The sequence below is a fragment of the Eschrichtius robustus genome, chromosome 18 (assembly GCF_028021215.1).
Source record: "Eschrichtius robustus isolate mEscRob2 chromosome 18, mEscRob2.pri, whole genome shotgun sequence".
NCBI classification, from domain to species: Eukaryota; Metazoa; Chordata; class Mammalia; order Artiodactyla; family Eschrichtiidae; genus Eschrichtius; species Eschrichtius robustus.
The window spans coordinates 9517023-9540767 of NC_090841.1; the positions used below are offsets into that span (position 1 = coordinate 9517023).

Consider the following 23745-nt stretch of genomic DNA (forward strand, 5'->3'; position numbering starts at 1 on the left):
CTCTTCCTGCCCTTCCTCCCTAGTATCTCATCCACTCTCATGACTCTGTATACCATCTATTTGGTGACAGCTCCAAAATTAATATCTTTAGCCCAGATTTCTTCCCTGAACAACATATTTATTCAACTACCTACTTGACATTTTTATTTGGGTGACTTATAGACATCTTAAATGTAACATCTCCAAAGCTGATATTCTTTCCCCTTACCCGTTTTCCTATAAATGTAAAAGTCTAATAACTCTGCTTTCAAAATATACCCCAAATCCAATCACTTCTCACCATTTCCACCCTTAATACCTCGTTCAAGTCACCATAAAACTGTCTAGATTATTTCAACAGAACTGGTCTCCCTACTTCCTACTTTGCCTCCCCCCACCTCCCTATACACAGTGAATTTTCAACAAAGAAGCCAGAGGGATCCTTTTAAATATAAGACAGATTATGTCATTTCTGGACTCAAAAACTGTTCCATGACTTCCCATCTCATAGTACAAGCCAGAAGTCCTTACCATGGTATGCAGGTTCTCTGTGATCTGGCCTTTTTGCTACCTTTCCAGTCTCACCTGCTAACTTTCCCCTTGCCTGCTCTGCTCCAGGCATACTTGTGTCTAGCCCAGGACGTGATGTCCACTCTGCCTGTAGCAGTCTTCTCCCAAATCCCTTCATGGCTTTCCCTCTCACTTCCTTTAGGTCTCTGTATAAATGTCACCTTATCAATAATGTTTTCCTTACCACCCTATATAAAATATCATTTATTTATTTCTGGTGGACACTTCCTGTCCCCCTTACCATGCTTTAATTTTCTCCATAGCATATATAATACCAGTTGACATATTTACTTGTTTGTCTGTTTCCCTCCACTAGAATGTAGACTCTATGATTTTGTTTCATTTGTCACTATATCCCCCAGCCAAAACACTGCCTGGCAAGTAGTAGGAACACATTAAATATTTGCTGGATTGATGAATGGATAACTAAATAAGTTGTAGGGTAACTTCAAGTTCCATGGGCTTAGGGTTGGGTGAAAGGAAGTATGGGGTTTTCAACAAAATATCGAGGAAGAACATGTACGCTAGGGAAGGTGGTTAAGTTTGGTTTTGGACATGCTTAGTTTGAGATGAGTGTGGAACATCAAGATAGGGATGTCTGGTACTAGATGCAGTTCAAAGTGTAGGAATAACACCTGGGGAATGTCGGGCATAAAGATACAGATTGGTATTTTTATTGTTAGATGGTAATTTAAGCAATGTAAATGACTCATATCACCCAGGGGAAGTGTCTAGGGAAGAAATCCAACTTTGGAGGCAGGAAGATTTTTAAGAGAAAGAGGAAAAAAACAGTTAAAAAAAAAGAAGGAAAGAAAGAAAAAGAGGGACAATCGTGGTGTAAATATTCGCGGTGAGAATTTTAAAAATGAAAAAGTTGTGAAAACTGTTAGAGATAAGCAGAATGCGTTTACACATGAAGATTTTTTTTATTTTGGTATTGGGAGGTCATTAGCAACTTTATTGAGAACAGTTTTTACAGACTAGTGGGGAAAATGAGAGTTCAGAGAGTGGAAAGTGAGGAAGTGAAAATAGCTACTTTAGATTACCTATGGAGGAAGGTTGGTCATGAGGGGTACGTAATAGTATCAGCTTGAAAGGGAGATAAGGTTGAGAAAAAAGTCTAGGGTGGGCAAGGCTTTCTGAATGAAAAAGGTGTAACAGATGGTAGAAAGAGAAAGGAAGGAGATGGAATAATCATTGCAAGAGTGGGGCTCCCGACGAGACTGGGATACTAGATGGGGTCAAGAATACAGGTGAAGAGGTTACCACGAGAAGAGGATGGGTAGACAGACGTCTGGGGAAGGAGGTAAGTGAGGAGCTGTGATAGACCTGGAGGAGACAGACGGGGGAATCCATGTTTGACAGATTCTCTTCTCTCATGTTTGTAGGTGGTTAAGTCAAAGGCTGGGAGTCAGTGTGTGAGAGATAGACTTGGAGAGTGTGGTATTGTTTTGGAGGGCAACCATGATGAAATGCAGAACGGTTACCAGAATAGGATTGCCATGTAGCAACTGAGGGTCTACAAAAAAAAATACATATTCCAAAACATTTATATATATGTACATTTACTGGTAAATAATCAAGCTTAAATATTTTCTCCCCATTGTAGCACAAGTACGGAAAGGCGAGAAATGCAGAATCCAAATTTCACTGCATCTGGTCAAGAATTTCTATCTAAATCTCATTTTTCTGAACACCTGACTTTGGAAAAGTCTTCAAGCAGTTTATCAGTTTCAGGGCAGCCACTTTGTAAGGTTCCTGCCCCAAGAAATGAAAAAAGGAGACACTCGATAACTACAGGCAAACCAATGAAAGTCTTTGTCCCACCTTTTAAAACTAAATCGCATGTTCACAGAGATGAACAGTGTGTTAACAGGAATACTAATTTCGAGGAAAACAAGCAAAAACAAAAAAACATAGATGAACATGGCTCTGGTGATGGTGAAAATAATGTTAATGACAGTGAACTTCATCAAACAACTATGCTTTTCACAAAGGGTGAAGAAGAACCTTTAGGTATTGTGTGAAATTTTGTGTTGACGTATTTTTGCCTTTCAGATATATATTTCTTATATTAAATAACACCTTGAGGATTTTTCCCCCTTTTATGATGATTACTAATTTCAAAACCTTTTGTATTGCTTTAGATTTTTCTGTCCAAAGATTAAGTTTAAATTACTCTGTTTTCTTTCAAAGGTAGCTAATTGTAGACATTCTTCTTAAAAAAAAAAAAAAAAAGCTATTAGACACGCAGTCTAGGACAGCTATTATTGGATTATGATTTTTATCAGGCTACTAATTTTCTTCCAAATTCGAAATAAAAATAATCTATTTCTGTTCTTTTAGAAACATTTTTCAAGTAGAAACTTTTTTTCATCCCTTAAGATTTAAAGTTAGAGCAAATTGATATATATCATTTTATAAAACAAGGGTTGTGCTTTTAAAATTTTATATTCAATTTTATTTTTTGTTAATTATTTATTCTTTAATAGATTTAATTACAAATCTTCAGACTGCCAGAGATATACAGGATATGCGAATTAAAAAGAAACAAAGGCAACGTATTTTTCCACAGCCAGGTAGTCTATATCTTGCAAAAACATCCACTATGCCTAGAATCTCTCTGAAAGTAGCAGTAGAAGGCCGAGTCCCCACTGCATGTTCTCATAAACAGGTATGCTTTTGTCTATAATGCTAATTAATAGCTTTTATAGCAATGTGTAACTTTATTTCATTAACTGGCATCTTCAGATTGTTTAAAGAAAACAAATTGATGCAGAAATGGATGAGTAAGATCATCTTGCTTCCTAATCAGCCTGCAGTGGCAGCCTCCTTCTCCTCTGCTGCCTTATCCTACTAAAGTGATCAGTGCTTCAAAATTACAATTTCTCTTTCGCCTTCAAAATGTATTCATTTTATTACTATAAGTGCTCTCAGCTGGGTGTTAGAGGAAAGTAGTCTCATTGAATTTAAAGTGTGAATGACTCATAACCCTGAACCTGCTAAGAGCCATTTACATTTTTAAAAGGATTCTTATTAAGCCAGTACTATCTAGTTGGAATTTGGGGCAATGCAGAGGTGAGAGTCTGGGCCCCTTCTGAGTTTTTTTAACTTAAGAGGTTTTCTTAAACATTAAATTACGTTTTTATCCCCACAACGACTTCCTATGGCAGATATAACAGGAGGCATGTACACAACGGGAATGGGAAAGGTGCAGCAGACTCTTGAATGTATAGGTCATTTATATTATGTAAAAATATTTTAGCTTCTATTAAGTACGTTACATATTTTTATAGTGAATATTTTCATATTTAAATGAAAAACTTTGGGTAGATTCAGTTTGGGTGTGTTATAATTTTTTTTTTCTGTGAAACATTCTTTTGTTTGATGTTTTTTACTCATCAAATTTTTCTATCATTTATTTTGTGCAGCTATATAGGTACGGTGTTTCTAAACATTGTGTAAAAATTAACAGCAAAAATGCAGAGTCTTTTCAGTTTCACACTCAGGATTATTTTGGTAAGGAAAGTTTATGGGCTGGAAAGGGAATACAGTTGGCTGATGGTGGATGGCTCATACCCTCCAATGATGGAAAGGCTGGAAAAGAAGAATTTTATAGGTACTCTCTGCAAAAAGAAATTTTGTATTAACTAACTTTTATATGTTCCATCATCTCTCTCTTCCTCACAAGTCCCTTTTTATCTTTCCTTATCTCTCCTGAACTTAAAAATTTGGCTAGAAATCAAAAGTTTATACATTGAATCATTCTAAGTACATGTGGTTCACTTGATATTCTGTTGAAATCTTTTGAAAAGTGAATTTTGGTTTGTCTTAGGATTTAGTGAATTGGTTTTTCTTAAACTAGGACATTATTCTTATAGCTTTTACAAAATAAAGACTGATAAGAAAAGTTAAGTGTGAGTTGGCCTTATCATAAACCCACACACATGTGTATACTTGTGTGGATATTCTCTTTCATTGTGTATTTCAGTAAATATAAAATATAAAAAATAAAGTTAAACAGAAATACTTAAATATCAGTAATACCAAGTGACTAGAAAACTCCAGTGCCCTAAAAAGTCAGCAGTTTAGGAACTCTATATACTCTTAGGATTCTAGTGTTTATACAAACATAATTTTAAATGTTTGCTATCAGGGAGGTATTACCTCATGCCAATGACAAGAGATAGGAAACCTTTCTCCTGTGCCCTTATTTTTGAGATCTCGGTATAATCTTTCTAAAGTTTATAGTTTTGAGAAAAGTGGTAAAATATTTTTTCTTTAAATTTTTGTTATGTTTTTGGAGTATTTTAAAACACGAATGTTATTTACATCTTGGTACTTGTCCCACATAACAAATATCAGCTGTTGATTCTAGTTGGAAAAGTAACAGCTGTATCACTTAATTGTATTAGGTAGACTGCATAGTGTAGAGGTTGAGTGATTACTCTGTAATCAGGTGGGCATGGTTCAAACTGTTTGCGTGTTGAGTCTCAAGCTGTGTTTTTAATGATTCAACAAATATTTATTGAGCACCTACTATGTGTCAGATACTATCTTGGGTACTAGGGATAGCAAAACAAAAAAACTCTGCCCTAATAAATCATATATTCTAGTTTGGGACAGGGAAAGAAAAATTTAAAAGGGAATAAGTAAATGGTATAGTATATTAAAAAGTGATAAATACTTTGAAGATAAAGCTGGAAAAAGGGGGTAAGAGAGAGGTGAGGAGAGATACAATTTTTTAAATAGAGTAAGAAGGCAATGTGTAAGGGTACTGATGCTGGTGGTTGGTAGATAGGAGGGTGGAAGTTTATGGAAGTTCTCTTTTAATTACTTCTGTTTATGTAGTGCTGAGAGTGAGAATGGGAAAGGAGGAGGAGTTGTAGATTTGAGCAGAAAGGGCCCAAGTTGTAGATTTGAGCAGATATCAAGAAGAGAACCAGGACTAGAGAAGGAAGTTCTTAGGTGATTTCTAAAAACAATCTCTTTAATAAGAAATATATAATCTAAAATATAATTATTTTACAGTAAGGATCTCATTTTCCAGTTGAAATAATTGTATCGACTAACAAGTGAAATTTTTATTAGCATATTTTGATACATGTCATTTTCTAAAATTATAATACTTATTATGTTAACTCATAAAAACTCATTGAATGATCTTGTACAATTTAGTTTTTGTGCAAAGAATAGTCGGGGTTATTGAATTCAATAACATCTTACCTGGCTTTTATTATTTCTTCTACCTTTATTTGTTCAGAGCTCTGTGTGACACCCCAGGTGTGGATCCAAAGCTTATTTCTAGAGTTTGGGTCTATAATCATTATAGATGGATTATATGGAAACTGGCAGCTATGGAATTTGCCTTTCCTAAAGAATTTGCTAATAGATGCCTAAGCCCAGAAAGGGTACTTCTTCAACTCAAATACAGGCAAGTTTAAAGCGCTATATTATGTAATCATATATTGTATGGGTCAGACTTCTGTGCTGTCTGTGACTTGCACATCAGAGCCAGTTGTTGGTGACAGCTGCCATCCCACACTGCTGTTCAGTTGTATAGCGCAGGTCTCTTGTCACCCTCCAGCCCCCACTTAAGAGCAATCACACATTCATACACCCTATGCCTCCCTCTTCTCCCACCCTCTCCATAACCTCTTGGCACATGAGAAGAATATGAATTACTAATTTGATCCACTATTCAGGGATTGCTAGTAAAGCATTTTTGCATTTTGGGGGTTTTAATATTTAATTCATATTTTAGCAGTATAAAACTTAATATATTACCAGCTACCAAATTTTAAATTCTCTTCAGTCTCAGTATTCAATAAAGGTATTTAATTTTTATTCTCAATTATTCGGTGACTTCTTTTTACAATGAAATTCTAGACCCACAATTTCTAAAATAATTCATTTTTTTTCTTTTTAGATATGATATGGAAATTGATAGAAGCAGAAGATCAGCTATAAAAAAGATAATGGAAAGGGATGACACAGCTGCAAAAACGCTTGTTCTCTGTGTTTCTGAAATAATTTCATTAAGCACAAATATATCTGAAACTTCTAGCAGTAAAACTAATAGTATGGATACCACAAAAGTGGCCACTGTCGAACTTACAGATGGATGGTACGCTATTAAGGCCCAGGTGGATCCTCCCCTCTTAGCTCTCTTAAAGAACAGTAGACTAACTGTGGGTCAGAAGATCATAATTCACGGAGCAGAGCTGGTGGGCTCTCCTGATGCCTGTACGCCTCTTGAAGCCCCAGAATCTCTTATGTTAAAGGTAAATTAAATTAATGCACACTCTTGGTAAAAATCAGTCACTGATTCAGTTAAATTCTAGAGAGAGTTTACATTTAAATTTTTAAATTTACTTATGCCTATTAAGGATGCTTTGTTTCTTGAAAATGTACTGATACTGTTATTCTTTTAAGTGGCATATTTCTCAGATAGTTACATATTTGTGTTTTCGGAAAGCCAGAGATATTTACTGAGCTGAAATAATGCAGTTGCAGTCACAGAGCAGGAGTAAATTGGCACCGGATGTTTGATTTTGGTACCTGTAGCCCTCATGTTGTTCTCATAGTATTGCTCTGCTTCCACTGTGATTACTTGGCCAAATCTCTGTTCCAGTATGATTAGAACATTAGATTTCAGTGATTCTTGGATATAGAATACTAAAGTACACCTTTCATCTCTATGTAGATTTAAACCTAGATAACAGGACTTTGTCATGTTGAATAGTCTGTAATATTGCTATCAGAAATGACTGCTAATGTTGCACATTCAGATTCACTTATGAGGTAACCTTGTAAAGAATTTACTTCTAAAAAAAAAAAGAATTTACATCTGTTGTATTCTGGATCACTGTAGTTCAGGAAAGCATTTTAATAAGTCAGTCATTTTTAAGTTAAAGAGATAATTTGTCATTAACTTGAGTTGCTTTTAGTCAGGCTGAAACAGGCTTTTGTTTTATGTTGCTTAGAATATCAAAGTTGCACTGGCTTTCAATTTTTGTTTTGTTTTTATCAAATCAATATATGTGCATAATTTCAAAACTCAAGTAAAATAAGGTGTATAGCCTGCCCCACAAAAGCAGTCACTGATGCAACCCTGCCTAACCCCCCTTCATGCTCCCCAAAGGCAGCCACTTCCAATCCCTTTGGCTGTTTCTTTTGCTTATACTGTTAGGTCTTCTTTTCACCTTCAGTTTAGACGTTAACTGTTAGCTTCCTGCTATGAAAGATGAGGAGTGAAGTCAGTATTCAATGTTTATGTTATAATGACTATGAAAAATATTTTTTGCAACTCAGCATACAGTATACCATGATTACATTTCCTTTCTTTACAACTTACTGCTTTCCCTGGAGTTATTAACTGTCTTGTCTTTTTTGTTTTTGTTAATTTTCTGTATCCTTATTACCAACTCATTCCCACACAGGAGCCATATAAAAATTGTCTCACTATGTTAAAATATCTTTATCAGTTCCATTTCTTTTTCTTGGAGATTCCTTGGATCTCTCCATGTTCCTGCTCAGTTCTGAAGTGGTTATCTTCTATGTGTGCTGCACAGTTATTCTTGAAATTATTTTCACCTCTTTCTGTGTTAGAAGCCCTCTACTCTGGATTCCATACCTTTCTAGATGTATTCCCTAGCTTTAAGGGCACACAACCGCCAGAGGCTTCTTGAGAAAGGGAACATGCAGTGTTTTTTTATCTTATTACAAGGTTGGCTGAATATAGAATTTGAGGTTGAAACATTATAATTCCTTCAGAATTTTGAAGACATTTCCTCTATTACCTTCTTGCTTCTGGTATAGTTTCTGTTAAGTTCGGTGCTGGTCTTATTCCCAGTCCTTTACTATGTGATCTGTTCCTAAGACGTTTTTAAGATTGTCTCCATCATTCTGAAATTTCACAATGAGGTGATTTGGTGTCAGCCGTAAAAGAAGGAAAATTATTATAAAATCTGAAATAGAATTGAATACAGGTATATATTTAACTTATAAATCAATTTATTAATTTGTCCAGATTTCTGCTAACAGCACTCGGCCTGCTTGCTGGTATGCCAAACTCGGATTCTTTTCCAATCCTAGACCTTTTCCTCTTCCCTTGTCATCACTTTTCAGCGATGGAGGAAATGTTGGTTGTGTTGATATAATTATTCAAAGAGCATACCCTATACAGGTATGATATATTCTTGAAACTGACTCTGTATTTCTTTCTTTAGAGACAATTAATTCGAATAATCACTCCCTACCCTGTATTTCTGTTTGACACATTATTACAGTGGATGGAGAAGACATCATCTGGATTATACATATTTCGCAATGAAAGAGAAGAAGAAAAGGAAGCAACAAAATATGCAGAAGCCCAACAAAAGAAACTGGAAGCCCTATTCACTAAAATTCAAGCAGAATTTGAAGAGCATGAAGGTAAAAATGAGTTGTATTTACAAGATCTTTTTTTCAGAGTTTCAGAGGCTTCTAACTGGGTGAATTGTCTTTATTTTGAGTAATAGATCTTTTTTTTCTAATTCTGAATTTGAATTTTTTCTGATTTGAAAAAAAATATATTACATAGGTAAACAGATAAGCATTGAATTGGCCCCAAAATATCACATCTTTAGTCAACATAGTGAGCTTTTAGATCCTCACAAATTGTCTTAGGCAATTAAACATTACATACCTACAGCACTTTTCAGAAGTCTTAATTAAACTGGCCCGTAAGCTTTAGTACTAAAGTATTTGTAGCATCGATTTTTGGTATTAGAGGAAAAAAAGCAACAAGGGAAAGAACTATCAAATTATTCTCCCCAAGCCGTTTGTCATTCTCTTTCCTCTGTGTCCTTATCTACATTATAGAACTTGCATTTTTGCTGTTGTAGTTGTTGATCTTTATGTTTTTATACCTGGAACTAGAGCTTATTTTCCCTGTGGCATCAATTTGAATAATAAAAATCATAGTGTTTTATGCTTAAAGGACATGAAATTTTACTTTTTTTATCTACCTTTTTTTATTGCAGAAAATTTTATGTTCTCCTGCATTTTTTCATGATTTTTCTTTATTTTTTTTAAATTTTATTTTTTATACAGCAGGTTCTTATTAGTTATCTATTTTATACACATCAGTATATACATGTCAATCCCAATCTCCCAATCCATCACACCACCACCCCCTTCCCCCCCGCAGCTTTCCCCCTTTGGTGTCCATACATTTGTTCTCTACATCTGTGTCTCAACTTCTGCCCTGCAAACCGGTTCATCTGTACCATTTTTCTAGGTTCCACATATGTGCGTTAATATACGATATTTGTTTTTCTCTTTCTGACTTCATTCTGTATGACAGTCTGTAGATCCATCCACGTCTCCACAAATGACCCAATTTCGTTCCTCTTTATGGCTGAGTAATATTCCATTGTATATATGTACCACATCTTCTTTATCCATTCGTCTGTCGATGGGCATTTAGGTTGCTTCCATGACCTGGCTATTGTAAATAGTGCTGCAATGAACATTCGGGTGCATGTGTCTTTTTGAATTATGGTTTTCTCTGGGTATATGCCCAGCAGTGGGATTGCTGGATCATATGGTAATTCTCTTTTTAGTTTTTTAGAGGAACCTCCATACTGTTCTCCATAGTGGCTGTATCAATTTACATTCCCACCAACAGTGCAAGAGGGTTCCCTTTTCTCCTTCTCCACACCCTCTCCAGCATTTGTTGTTTGTAGATTTTCTGATGATGCCCATTCTAACAGGTGTGAGGTGATACCTCATTGTAGTTTTGATTTGCAGTTCTCTAATAATTGGTGAGGTTGAGCAGCTTTTCATGTGCTTCTTGGCCATCTGTATGTCTTCTTTGGAGAAACGTCTATTTAGGTCTTCTGCCCATTTTTGGATTGGGTTGTTTGTTTTTTTAATATTGAGGTGCATGAGCTGTTTATATATTTTGGAGATTAATCCTTTGTCCGTTGATTTGTTTGCAAATATTTTCTCCCATTCTGAGGGTTGTCTTTTCATCTTGATTGTAGTTTCCTTTGCTTTGCAAAAGCTTTTAAGTTTCATTAGGTCCCATTTGTTTATTTTTGTTTTTATTTCCATTACTCTAGGAGGTGGATATCATGATTTTCTTTATGTTTAACTTCATGTTCTAAATAAATCTGCAGGAAAATGGGACTCAATATTTGATTTACTTAAAATTATCACTAGCTCATAATTAAGTGAATCATGAAATCATTTACTTACATGAAATCATTTTCATGTAAATCATGTAAATTTCATGTAAATCATGAAATTTACAAATTGCTCTAATGAAGTAAACTCTTTGTATGAGAATTTATTAAACCATGAATACACTAGTTTCAAATTTTCCTGGAGAACTTTTAGCAGATAAGTGGTTTATTTTTAACCTTCCTTCTTTGGGTGTTTTTTTTGTTGAGTTCTCTAGTTTTCACTGTTCTTAAATTTATAGTTTAGCTAATTAGTGTTGCTTTTTTCCTAGAAAATATAACAGAACGATGTATACCATCACGTGCACTAACAAGACAGCAAGTCCGTGCTCTGCAAGATGGTGCAGAACTTTATGAAGCTGTGAAGGATTCACCAGACCCAAGTTACCTTGAGGTGAGAGAGTAAGCTGGCCTACAGTGAGGCTAATCTTCATCCTTCAACGTGGAAGGCTATAGTCACTCATCTGGCCATTACAGGAAGCACTGTGTTGAAATGCTGTGTTTCTCCAAGGGATGTGTACCTCAGTGATGGGGTCCTCAGTGATGTACCAAACCAGGGTGCTACATTTCTACTTCTGTACCAAATAGAGGATGAGAGGGGTAAATAATTTATGTATTAAATATGGTTTAAAATGCAGGCAAAACTTGCTTATTTTTAAGATAAAACAAGTACCTTCAGGGCACTGTCTCAGTTTCCATGTTCTCAGCTCTTTCTCAGATCCTACCTAGAGTTTATTTCATAATCCTCTACCTTAAGGATACTTAGGTGGAAAACTTTCAGAAGCATGAAAGTGTGTTACAAATAGCATAGGCTTTAGATCATGGCTCAACCATTTATTAGCTAAGCAAACTGGATATAAAAGAGCTATCAAATGGGCACAAAAGATGTTTTAGGATCAAATTGGATAATGTATGTAAAGTATACTGTTAGAAAGTTCTATGTAAATATTATTATTAGAATATCATTTCATACATTAAGGTAGGCTACTTCCTAAATTTCTAGACACCTGGGTATCTAATTAATGCAAATTCTAGGATTAGTTTGCTAAATAGGGAGGAGAGGGGAAACTTTAGGAAAACAGTTTATTGATTAATCTCCTTTATTTGATGACAATAAATGTTGTATATAACCTTAACTTTCTTAAATATTGGGACCTCAAAATAAACAATACTCTGCTTGGAGAGTGAGCAGTGCTATTCTGAACAGAATTCCCTTATATTCCCAAATGTTACAACTCAGATTCTCCCTGTGGGAAGTGAGTCTGATTTTCAAGCCTTGCTACAAGTCTGTAAGGCTTTATTATGCTCTCCTGAGAAATTATTTGCCTCTATCTCTTTGTGTTTGTTGAAGCTTATGAAGATAGTTTTAATTTCAAACATAAAATTTAACAAAATATTATTCTGGTTTCCTTTTATAAAATTTACTTATAAGGAGAAAGGGGGCAGAATGAGAGTTAGAAGACTAAGTTCTAGACCTGGCTCTGCCCCTGTGTAGCTGGACAGGTGATTTCTCTCTCAGACCTCCTCTCTGCCATCTGCCAGGGGAAAGCCTGAGAGTAGCTTATCTCTAAGGTTCTAAGTTTATGTGATTCTATGAGATTCACTGAAAGGTATCATTATCATTCTCAGAGGGGAAAATTGCCATCAATTTCTAAAATACCCTGTTAAAAGGACTTGTTTTCAGTGACAATGTTTAGTATTGTGGGACTTCTGAAATCACATATTTTATTTTAATTCATGTTTAACCTAAACACTGCCTATTTAGGAAGACCTTTGTAGGTCACAGGGATTTCATAATCCCCCTTCTCAGTATAGATTAGGGTATTAACATGGGTAAGTCAGCAGCAGTCTAGTAGGTTATATGTCAGGATTACTATTTATTTTATTTTTGGTTTATTTTTTTTTTGTTAATACTGGGTGAGGTTCCCAGGAGGTTTAAACACCAATTTGCTAAATGATTGGGAGAGAAATGTAGAGGCAGAGATAAGTGCTTGTAGTACATATCTGTTTTAAATTGTATCTACTGTTCCAGAGAGTTAATGAAATTATACTACAGGGGGATAAGAATGAGGCCCCTTGAGCCAACCCCTGCCTATATGCCTCTGCAAATTATTTATTCTGTCTGTACCTCAGTTTCATCATCTACCACATGGAAACAGGGATAGTACCTACCTCATAGGATTATTGTAATGATTAAATGAATTAATACATTACCCACACATAGATCTATTTCTCAAATATAATAGGCATTCAGATGTTAACCATTTATAATGTCAGTGTTGATGATTATGATTATTAGAGTATATTTATAAGTAGGGGTTGTTTTGGCCCTACGTAAATTTTTCTTATTCATTCATTCATTCATTCATTTATGGCTGCGTTGGGTTTTCGTTGTGGTGCGCAGGCTTCTTATTGCGGAGCACGGGCTCTAGGCATGAGGGCTTCAGTAGTTGTGGCACACGAACTCAGTAGTTTTGGCACATGGGCTCAATAGTTGTGGCTCATGGGTTCTAGAGCACAGGCTCAGTAGTTGAGGCGCACGGGCTTAGTTGCTCTGCGGCATGTGGGATCTTCCCGGACCAGGGCTCGAACCCATGTCCCCTGCCTTGGCAGGCGGATTCTTAATCACTGCGCCACCAGGGAAGCCCTGCCCTAGGTAAATTTGTCACAAAGATTAGTAAACTGTTTAAGTCACTTGAAAATATTTGTTATGTGATAAGCTGAGTACATTAATCTCAATTTTTATATTGTCACATCCTTAAAGTGAACTAAATTCTGTTGTATTTTGACCCCATTTAAAGAGATTCATTTACAGTAGATGAGGTGGTTTGTTTCTGTTTTGTTTGCTTTTTATTCCAAAATCATCTGCCTCAATATACTAAATGGCCACAGGGTTATTTTAGTGAAGAGCAGTTAAGAGCCTTGAATAATCACAGACAGATGTTGAATGATAAGAAGCAAGCCCAGATCCATGTGGAACTCAGGAAGGCTATGGAGTCTGCTGAGCAAGGGGAACAGATTTTACCAAGAGACGTTACACCTGTGTGGAAGCTGCGTATCATGAGCTGTAAGAGAAAGGAAAAAGATTCAGGTCAGTATGTAAAGTTTTTGTTTTTATCAATTTTAAGTTTAAAAAATTTTTATCTTATTAATAAAATGATTTCAAATGGTAGATAAAATGTTAAGAGGAGCAAAAATGGGCTGCCAGTACCCACAAAGTGATAACATAACCCTTAGACCTTCATCGTCCTCAGTATTTATTTTTAAACAAGACTCTCGATGATTATCATTTCTTATATTGTGTCTTTTTCCTCTTTCTCTAGTTGTGTTGAGTATCTGGCGTCCATCATCAGATTTATATTCTCTCTTAACAGAGGGAAAGAGATACAGAATCTATCATCTTGCAGCATCAAAATCTAAAAGTAAATCTGAAAGAGCTAACATACAGTTAACAGCAACAAAAAAAACGCAGTATCAACAACTACCGGTATAAACTTTTCATCATGATTTTTCAATTTTGATAGATGTGTATTTGTTTATTGAATATACGTATACTGATATATTTTTTTTTCTTGTAGTCTTCAGATGAAATCTTATTACAAGTTTATCAGCCAAGGGAGCCGCTTCACTTCAACAAATTATTGGATCCAGACTTCCAGCCACCTTGTTCTGAGGTGGACCTAATAGGATTTGTAGTTTCTGTTGTGAAAAAAATAGGTAATGCACAGTGTATTTAATGGTAGCTTTTTATTGATGCTTTTGAAAAACATTATATTTTAAAATTTGTCTTCCTTATGATTCATTGGAGCTACTGATCGGCAAGTTTGGTAACTAGTGATTTGAAAGTAGGGTTTTTTAACCTTGATTCTTAATGAAAAGCAATTCTACAATATTACAGGGAAACAACTTACATCCCATTCTGTGCTACTTAATTTTAAAGAAATTGCTAGAAACTGTTTTGCATATTAGTGATTACTAGACAAATAATTATAATCTTCTGCAGTTCACTGAACTATCTATCAAGCCTTCACCTCCTACTTCAGTCTTTACCACTCTCCAACATATTAGCCAAATTCATTTATATTTTATTCCTTCAGTATGACATTGCTCGTTCCTCCTTCCATACCTTGATTCCATAGATTTTATCTGAAAGCAAGTGTAAAGGCCCAACTATGTCTCAACTTCAGCACAAAAGCCTTCCATTTATTGATTATTTTGTGCCAGGCCCCCTCAGCACTTGGTTTCACCACTCTCACCTCCCAGAATGCTGTCCCTCATCCCCCTTCAGCTGTATTGACACCTTCCTTGCTATTCTTGAGCCCACTTTCATCACAGAACCTTTACACTCACTGCTACCTCTCCCAGAAACCCTTTTCCCCAGGTGGCCACATAGCTGGCCCCCTTGGCTCCTTAAAGTCTCTGGTCAAATGCAACCTCGTAAGAAGCCTTTCCCTGAGCACCCTTTGTAAAAGAGCTGTACTTTCTCTGCTCCCAGCCTAGCACTTTTACCCCTTTACTCTGCTTTATTTTTCTCCATAGCACCCACCAGCACTAACAATACATATTTATGGGGTTTTTTGTCTCCCTCCTCCGGAATGTTAGCTCTCTAAGGGCAGAGACTTTGCTACTGCTGTATCCTCAGCTCTTAAAACAGTCCCTGGTTCAGGGTAGGGTCTCAGGTTGGTGGATTCCTTGTTTATCAACTGCCCTGTCACAGTTTCTCCCTTCCTCAGTTCTTTAGCTAAGGTTTATTGTCAATGTTTTTTTCAAGAAGGTTTCAAATGTGCCATATTCCATGAGTTCCTCATATGTTTGAAATGTGAACCTGTTGCTCTAATTCTGAGACTGTATTTTGGCAGGCATAATAATATGGGTTCTTGCTTCTTTCTTCCCTCAGAACTTTGTAGAAATTGCTGTTTTGACATTGAACAGTCTGGGACTGGCCTAATTTTTCCCCCATTTAGGTGATTGTCTTTTTATGTCTAGATGTCTGAAGAGTATGTTTTGAAGTCCAAAAGTTTAAGCTATGTCTTAGTATAAGCAGTCTGTATACAGTTCTCCTGGAACACATATGCCTTTTTAATCTGCAGATTCAGTGCTTTCTTTATACTAGAGAAATTCTGTAGTATCTTTGAATAAATCTATTTCATTTATTTGGATTTCTACTTAAGGGACAGCAGTTAGTCTTATGTTGGATTATGCTTCATTCACCATGATTATATCCAGCCTTTATGTCAGTAATTTTATTTTCTACAATATACTGATATGTTTTATTCCTTGCTATTTGTAATGCATGCATTTGTCCCATTATGATAGTATACTGGTGTCCTCAGTTTATTTCTCTGGCCCTGCAGTCTCCTTTTTATCTTATCAGGCTATTTTTCATCCCATATGCATATCCAAGCTTTTATTTTATTGAGTATATGTTCCTATTAAGTTTAACAGCATGAATCAGTTTTGAGGACTTCAGAAATTTTCTTCTGTTCTTCTAGTTTTGTTTACTTTATGGGATGTGCTCTTTGTCTTTTGCTATGCTCTTTTCTCCTTTTTGTTTAACATGTTTTTGTTTAGTTGTGCTTTAGTGCTTTGTGGGGTCTTCTTTGACTGTAGTATGTTAATATGCTACGTGGATTTTGTAGCATTTTATTTCATCTTGGTCATGCTTGGGTGACTCCACTCGTTATATTATTGTTATAGAGGGTGGGTAACTTTTATTCAATTCAATCAGTATTTACTGAACGCCTTTTATGTGCCAGGCACAGTTCTAAATGCTAAGTACACAGCAATGAACAAAACAGACAAGTATCCCTGTCCTCATGGAGCTTACATTATAGTCGAGGAGGGAGATCACAAACAAAATTAGTAGCACATATAGTTTTCTTAGTATGGCGAAGGAAGAAAATTAAGTCGGGAGTGACAGGTGGGATCAGGGGGAAGGGGAGAGGAATGTAGCTTTAGACAGGGAAGTGAGGAAAGAGCTCACTGCAGAGTTGACATCTGAATGAGTTGAAGGACTAGAGGAGAGAGGCATGTGGACATCTGGGGGAGGAACATTCCAGGCAGGAGGAATGGCAATTACAAAGGTCATGTTACAGGAGGATCCTCCCTGGTTCCTTTAAGTATTAGCAGAGGCCAGGGAGTGAGCAGTTAACAGCTGGGAGGAGGGAGTGAAGGACCAGGCAATGGCGTGGTCCTTGCATGGACTAACTTTTTCTCTGAAGGTTTCAAGTAGAGGCGTTGACACCACCTGATGAGGTTTTCACAGGATCACTCAGGCTGCTATACTGAGAATAGACTGTAGGGGGTGTGAGACGCCAAACAGGGAAATCAGCTGGAGGCTGTTGTAGAAATTTAGGCAATTGAGAATAGTCTGGAGCAAACGAAAGCAATGGGAGTGTCCAGAAATAGTCAGACTGTGGTTGTATTTTGAAGGTAGAGGGACAGTGTGGATGAAGAGAGGAATCGAGGAGTGAGGGCCGAGGTTTTGGTCTGAGCAGCTGGACAAATGGAGTTGCCATTTCCTGAGGGGGGTGACCATGAGAAAAACAGGCGTGCAGGGAAAGTCAGGAGCTCAGTTTTGGACAGTTAAGTTTTAGTTGCTTAATCTACTTAGAGATTTCTACTTGACAGCTGGATATAGTTCTAAGGGAATGGACTGGGCTGAAGATATAAGTTGGGAAGTCATCAATATACAGGTGATGATTAAAGTCATGAGACTGGATGAGGTCGCTGGGTGTGGGAGTAGATAGAGAAGAGAGCCAGGGCCCGACTCAAGCCCGTCAGAAGGTATTTGATAGCAAAGAGAGTGGGTGAGGCTAAGAAGGGAGGGGTCGGAGATGGTGTCCAGAGAGGCAATGTGCAAAGCTCTCTGGAGACTGAGTCCAGGGAGTGCAGGATGAACTGGGAGCCTGGGCTTCTTGTGGAGACAGACATGAGATTAGTTCTCATGGTCCCACAGCAGACTGTGGTGTGGAGATGAGGTGCACGGGAGAAACTTGCCAGCATCACATTGCAGTTCTTGACTCTTTTTCTCTGCTGTACTCAAGACCAATTCTCCCCCTCTTAGTTACTGTATGAGGGCTGGGTATTTCAGTTCCTATCTGCTATATATTCCATATCCCTGGAAGATATTATCTCTGTTCTAGATCATTTTCCCTAGCTCAGTGAGTAACCTCACCTATTAATTTGCTGAACCATAAACCAGGTGGCTTAAACAACATACTGGCTCACAGTTCTGAAGGCTTGAAGTCCAAAATCAAGATACTGGCAGGTTCGGTTCATTCTGAAGGCTGTGAGAGAGAATCTGTCCAATGCCTCACTCATAGCTTCTGATGGTTTGCTGGCAATCTTCGGCCTTCCTTGGCTTGTAGATGCATCACCCCAGTCTCTGCCTTCATCTTCACATGGCACTCTCCCTGTGTGCCTGTCTGTGTCCAAATTTACCCTTTTTATAAGGACATTGGATTAGGATGTACTGAAATGACCTCAACTTGATTTTTGTCAGCAAATACTATGTTTGCAAATAAGGTCCCATTCACAGGTTAGGACTTCCAACGTGTTTTACAGGACACAATTCAACCCATAACACAACTGTTATCCTGTCAGTCAATCCTGATCACCTGTTTTACACCATCGCCATTTTCATTATTTCTGATCAGAAGAGGAAAAAGTAAGGATACCCATTCTATTTGCTTTTCTTCAGATTTAAGGATAACAGAATTCTTAAAATGTGTGTCATCTCCCCAATATGGGGAAGGAGGCTAGAAGCTGAGCCCTCCTGTGCTTGGTTCTGTTCACAATCTTGTTTTTTTCCTTCATCACCAACTTTTAAATTTTATATCAGGATATTCCTTATTTGTATGTTTTTCATGGACATTTCTTTCTTTCTTTCTTTATTTTGATGTCAAGTACGAGAGAAAGAAATTTCTATCAGAAAGTTTCAAAGCCTGAAATACCAGTTCTCCAATACCCAAATCTAATGTTTCCTAGCTTAAAATCTTTGGTGGCTCCCTGGCCCTTAGAAAATGAAACCAAAACTCCTTCAGATGCCTGAAAAAACCTTCAACTTCCTGCCTTAAACCACCACCCCACATACCTCAGTTAAACTGTAGTTTCACATTCTTGACCCACTAAAGCATTTAACATTCCTACCTTTAAAAATTCATTCACTTTGCTTAGAATGGCCTTTTCCTTCCCATCTTGATGAATTTCCCCTATTCATTATTCAGCTTACATGTTGCCTGCTTCCCCATGGCATCTGTAACAGAATGTGTTGTTATATTGCATTGAAATTTTAGCACCATAAGCAACAGGTTGTTTTTGGAAATCCTGAGCTTTCTCTAAATTTAGTTATTTTGATTTGTTCTTACCATTAGCATACCAAAATTAATGGCCATATTTAGAGGGTCCTTGTGTTTTTAAATTTATCTAACACATATATAAATGAAGTTCGATTTTTTGTTTTCTACTTTTTGGATTTTTTTTTTTCCATTTTAGGTCTTGCTCCTTTGGTCTATTTGTCAGATGAATGCCATAATTTATTGGCAATAAAGTTTTGGATAGATCTTAATGAAGACATTATTAAACCTCACATGTTAATTGCTGCAAGCAACCTCCAGTGGCGACCAGAGTCCAAATCAGGAATTCCTACTTTATTTGCTGGAGATTTTTCCATGTTTTCTGCCAGTCCAAAGGAGGGCCATTTTCAAGAAACGTTCCACAAAATGAAAAGTACTATTGAGGTAAAATTAGCTTTAAGCATTATCATGCATGTTGGCATTTTCCTATTTCAAGTCAAATGTCAAGGAAGTGGCAGCTTTTATGAAAATTGGATAGTTGACGTATAATGTAAGTTGAGACTTCATCATAATGTCAATTATTCATGAACCTGAGGAGATGCTGAGTGACAGCCATCAGGGAGAAGAGAATGATTTGAAAGGAACTGAATTAGGAAAAGTTGTGAGAAGGATGTTCAGAGATATATAGACCGTGTAGGCAAACTGGAAATTGGTAACAAGAATTATATGAGTTACCCATGATTTACAGCACTTGGCAGTGTAATTAGTTAATAATATTTAGAATCCACATTTACATTTTAGGGACCTCCCTGACAGTCCAGTGGTTAAGACTCCATGCTTCCACTGCAGGAGGTGCAGGTTCAATCCCTGGTCAGGGAACTTAAGGTCCTGCATGCCACGCGGCATGGCCAGAAAAAAAATTTTGTTTAATTTATGTTTTAAACTCCATTATCTAATATTTTATACAGTTTATACCTGTTTTTGATTTGAAATAATACCAAATAGGAGAACAAAGTTTATTGAGTGCTTACTGTATGTCTGGCCTTGTTCTAAGCCTGTCAGTGGTCCTGAAAGGTTTTGGCACCAAGGACCGGTTTTGTGGAAGATGTTTCCACGGACCGGGGTGGGGCGCCGGTGTGTGGTTCAGGCGGTAATGCGAGCAATGGGCAGCCGCAGATCGCTTGCTCGCCTGCCACTCACCACCTGCTGTGCGGCCCAGTCCCTAACAGGCAGCAGACCAGTACCAGTCCGTGGTGGGGGGTTGGGGACCCCTGAAGTAGGGAACTGTTTTCCCATTTCATTGATGAGAAACAAGTTAAGTCACACAGCCAAACTGGTAGAACCAGGATTCATACTTAAGCCATCTGAATGCAGAGCCCAAACTATTAACTACTATGCAATGCTGCCTCCCAGTAAAATTTTGGATTTTATAAATTGCTAACTTTTAAAAAATCTACAGAAGATAAGCCTCTTCGTTCTGTAGTTTAATATTTGAAATGTGTAAGTCAAAATTCATATAAATAAAATTATATTTTAAAAGCATTAGAGTAGCTAGCTATATAAAGAAAGTTTGTATGTTTTAACCTAGACTTGATGCATATCGTGAAGAATAACACCCTGATTTATCTGGTTTCTAAACTGGGGGTTACATTCATTATTTGGCTCACATGCAGAGTACCTATTGCTTACATCCCCGATTTTCTCTGACACCATTCAAGGGCAGTTCAGAGATGACTGAGTGTCATTTACGTATCATTTTGAAGTTTAACAAAATACTCTTATAAATTAGGTTAAACCATAACTAAATTGCTGGTATTTGACCATTTGAGACTTCTGAAACAACAGTTTCATGTGGTATGACCAAATGTTATTTCAGTTAATTCTTGGAACAGACATGAAGCAGTTCTCATTTTACTTCTAACCTAAGGAGTACTCTGTGAGATGTTAGATGATTTACGGCTGTCAGGTAGTAAATAAAACTGAGACTTGAGTCCCAAATTCAGTATCATGATAACTTGATTAAACCAGATGGTTGGGAAGCTCTCTTACATTTCTTTCTTTCCCTGACACACACACACACACACACACAGTTGGGAAGCTCTCTTACATTTATTGCCCTGACACACACACACACAGCCCCCCTCCTTCTCTCCCTCTAACAATTGACAGTTGCTATCAAATTTGAGGTGTCTCATCCTTTTTTTCTGGTCTGTGTTTTTTACTTCTGCTTTTAAAGGTAACCATTTACCTTTTCTGAAAACATGAATGTGTAGGTTTGCATTTTACAAAATAGCTCTTCCAATTTATTTTCTTAGAATATCGATGTATTTTGCAATGATGCAGAAAATAAGCTTATTCGTATACTTAATACAAATAATCCCAAGTGGTCCACCCCGACTAAAGACTATACTTCAGCAACACACACTGCTCAAACAGTCCTTGGTACAGGAAATAAGTTTCTGGTAAGTTAATCTAAATTTAAGGAATTTTATAAATATTATATAGAGGCAACAACATATTCTGATGTATACCTAGTAAACATCATAAAATGTAATTAAACTTAATTATTAAGTGTCATTAATTGTTAAGTGCCTCCTGTAGGTATAGGTTATCTGGAAATTTTATCTGGTTTATTGAAGCCAGAGTGTAACACTCTTTGGGGCAAATTTTATAAACAGGTGCTTTGATTTTTAGCATTCCAAGTATATTTGATTGAAGAAACTTTTTTTGCCTGTGTCTTTTTGCTTAGAGGACTATTCTATATAATTAGGGTTGTTTCTAAGTTCAATTTGATTTAACTCTTTAAATCACAATAAAAGCAAATCAAGCTAAAGTCTGTAATACTGGCTAAGGACTAATTCTTTAGCTAACACTTGCTAAGTTATGTATATTAACTCATTTAATCCTCACAACAACCCTCTGAGATAAAAATTATCTCCATTTTACGGATGAGGAAACTATGACATACAGGAGGGGTTAAGCAACTGCCTCCAGTCACAAAACTAGAAAAGTAGGAACACAGGCAGTCTGTATTCTTAAAATGGTTTTTAAATGCTTATCTTTGTTTAACTTGTTAATAACAAAAAGGAAAAGATTAAAGCATAAGTTATGTCCCCTACCTCCTGTTTTGCTTTTAATCTTCATCTTTCTTTTCACGTCATTTTTATGTCCTCTTATGCAAAAATATTTCCTTCTGGAATAAGAATAATAATATGAATGTCTCTTGAAATCATAGCCACTAGGAGAGTGAAAGTGATTGGCATTTGTGTGTTTAAATATTTTTTAATGAAAAGCTAATTTGATTTTGTTTTATATATTGGGACATAATTGTATAGGCTACTTAATTTTTTTTTATTAGATGTCTTCTCCCAGTAGTGAGATGAATTATCAAAGTCCGTTATCACTTTGTAAGCTAAAAGGGAAGTCTGTCTCCACACCTGCAGCAGCCCAAATGACTTCGAAGTCTTGTTGCAAAGGGGAGAAAGAGACTGATGACCCAAAAAACTGCAAAAAGAGAAGAGCCTTGGATTTCTTGAGCAGATTGCCTGTACCTCCACCTGTTAGTCCCATTTGTACATTTGTTTCTCCAGCTGCACAGAAGGCATTTCAGCCACCACGGAGTTGTGGCACCAAATATGAAACACCTATGAAGAAAAAAGAATCGAATTCTCCTCAGATGACTCCACTTAAAAAATGTAATGACATCTCTCTTTTGGAAGGTGATTCAATAGCTGATGAAGAACTTGCCCTGATAAATACCCAAGCCCTTTTGTCTGGTTCAGCAGGAGAAAATCAACTTACATCTGTCAGTGAGTCCACTAGGACCGCTCCCACTAGTCCAAAAGATTATCTCGGACTGAAAAGGCCTTATACTGCATCTGTGATCAAAGAACAAGGGAATTCCCCAGCCAGGACTGAAGAACAGAAGACTAATACGCAGGACACAAGTACAATAAAAAATATATCCAAGAGACTGCAAAGGCGACAAAAACCAAAATGATGATAAATTAGGTATTGATACAACCTTTCCAGTTTGTAAAACACATACAATTTCAAACTCTACATCAGAATTTGCATAATGAGAAAAGAAAGGAAAAAGTTCAAAATTTATGTCTGTGCTTATACATCACAGCAATGCTCTTTGCCTGCTTCTATATTGGTATACTCTTATTTCAATTATATATCTTAAAACTGTGACTGTATATTAACTAATCAAGAAAAAAATCTTTAAATCTTTATGACTAGATTTGGTCACTATATAAGTATTATTTTACAAACGAAGTAAACATACCTGTTTCTTTTAGATTGTGTCCTTATAATTAAAAGAAACTAGGTTTCTAAGTGCAGTTCTTTTGACTCATATAATTCCTCTCAGTTTAGTTCCTATTTTAGGTTTGTTTTTAAGAGGTAACCCACTATGAACCAGTTTTCCTTAATGCACATGGTGGTTCTAATAGTTTTATCCTGATCAAAAACGTCAGGATGAGTAAGATATTACAGTGGTGTTTTCTTTTGACCAATTCTTCATCCTTAAGTCAGTGTGACTACAAGAAAAATAGAACCCTCAATGTACTTCCCTTTTATGATTCCAATGTGATCTGTAAAATTAAATTATTTATTAAAAGTTCAAATACTTTAAATCTGAAGCAGATTTCATAGTGTTAATTTGT

General features: G+C 36.5%; 1 protein-coding gene and 1 long non-coding RNA gene across 6 annotated transcripts in view; one reads left to right on the top strand and one right to left on the bottom strand.

Annotated features, from left to right (window-relative positions):
- Nucleotides 1-23658, top strand: part of BRCA2 (BRCA2 DNA repair associated) — a 53389-nt gene extending 29731 nt beyond the window's left edge. For 3 of the 5 annotated variants that reach the window (XM_068526972.1, XM_068526973.1, XM_068526976.1), the window contains 14 exons: nucleotides 2159-2565; nucleotides 3042-3223; nucleotides 3981-4168; nucleotides 5813-5983; nucleotides 6479-6833; nucleotides 8582-8737; nucleotides 8841-8985; nucleotides 11051-11172; nucleotides 13671-13869; nucleotides 14102-14265; nucleotides 14357-14495; nucleotides 19275-19519; nucleotides 21391-21537; nucleotides 22434-23658. In XM_068526972.1, coding sequence (XP_068383073.1) covers nucleotides 2159-2565; nucleotides 3042-3223; nucleotides 3981-4168; nucleotides 5813-5983; nucleotides 6479-6833; nucleotides 8582-8737; nucleotides 8841-8985; nucleotides 11051-11172; nucleotides 13671-13869; nucleotides 14102-14265; nucleotides 14357-14495; nucleotides 19275-19519; nucleotides 21391-21537; nucleotides 22434-23075 — 3262 coding nt within the window. In that variant the 3' untranslated portion in view covers nucleotides 23076-23658. The remainder of the gene's footprint in view (nucleotides 1-2158; nucleotides 2566-3041; nucleotides 3224-3980; nucleotides 4169-5812; nucleotides 5984-6478; nucleotides 6834-8581; nucleotides 8738-8840; nucleotides 8986-11050; nucleotides 11173-13670; nucleotides 13870-14101; nucleotides 14266-14356; nucleotides 14496-19274; nucleotides 19520-21390; nucleotides 21538-22433) is intronic. The other 2 variants (XM_068526975.1, XM_068526974.1) reach the window with 2 other exon arrangements.
- On the bottom strand, nucleotides 13710-22250 carry LOC137752213 (uncharacterized). The gene is made up of 3 exons (XR_011071086.1): nucleotides 22195-22250; nucleotides 18930-19035; nucleotides 13710-13843 (listed from the first exon to the last, which is right to left on the bottom strand). It is a non-coding gene; the product is annotated as an uncharacterized lncRNA (long non-coding RNA).
- Nucleotides 23659-23745: the final 87 nt, after the last annotated feature.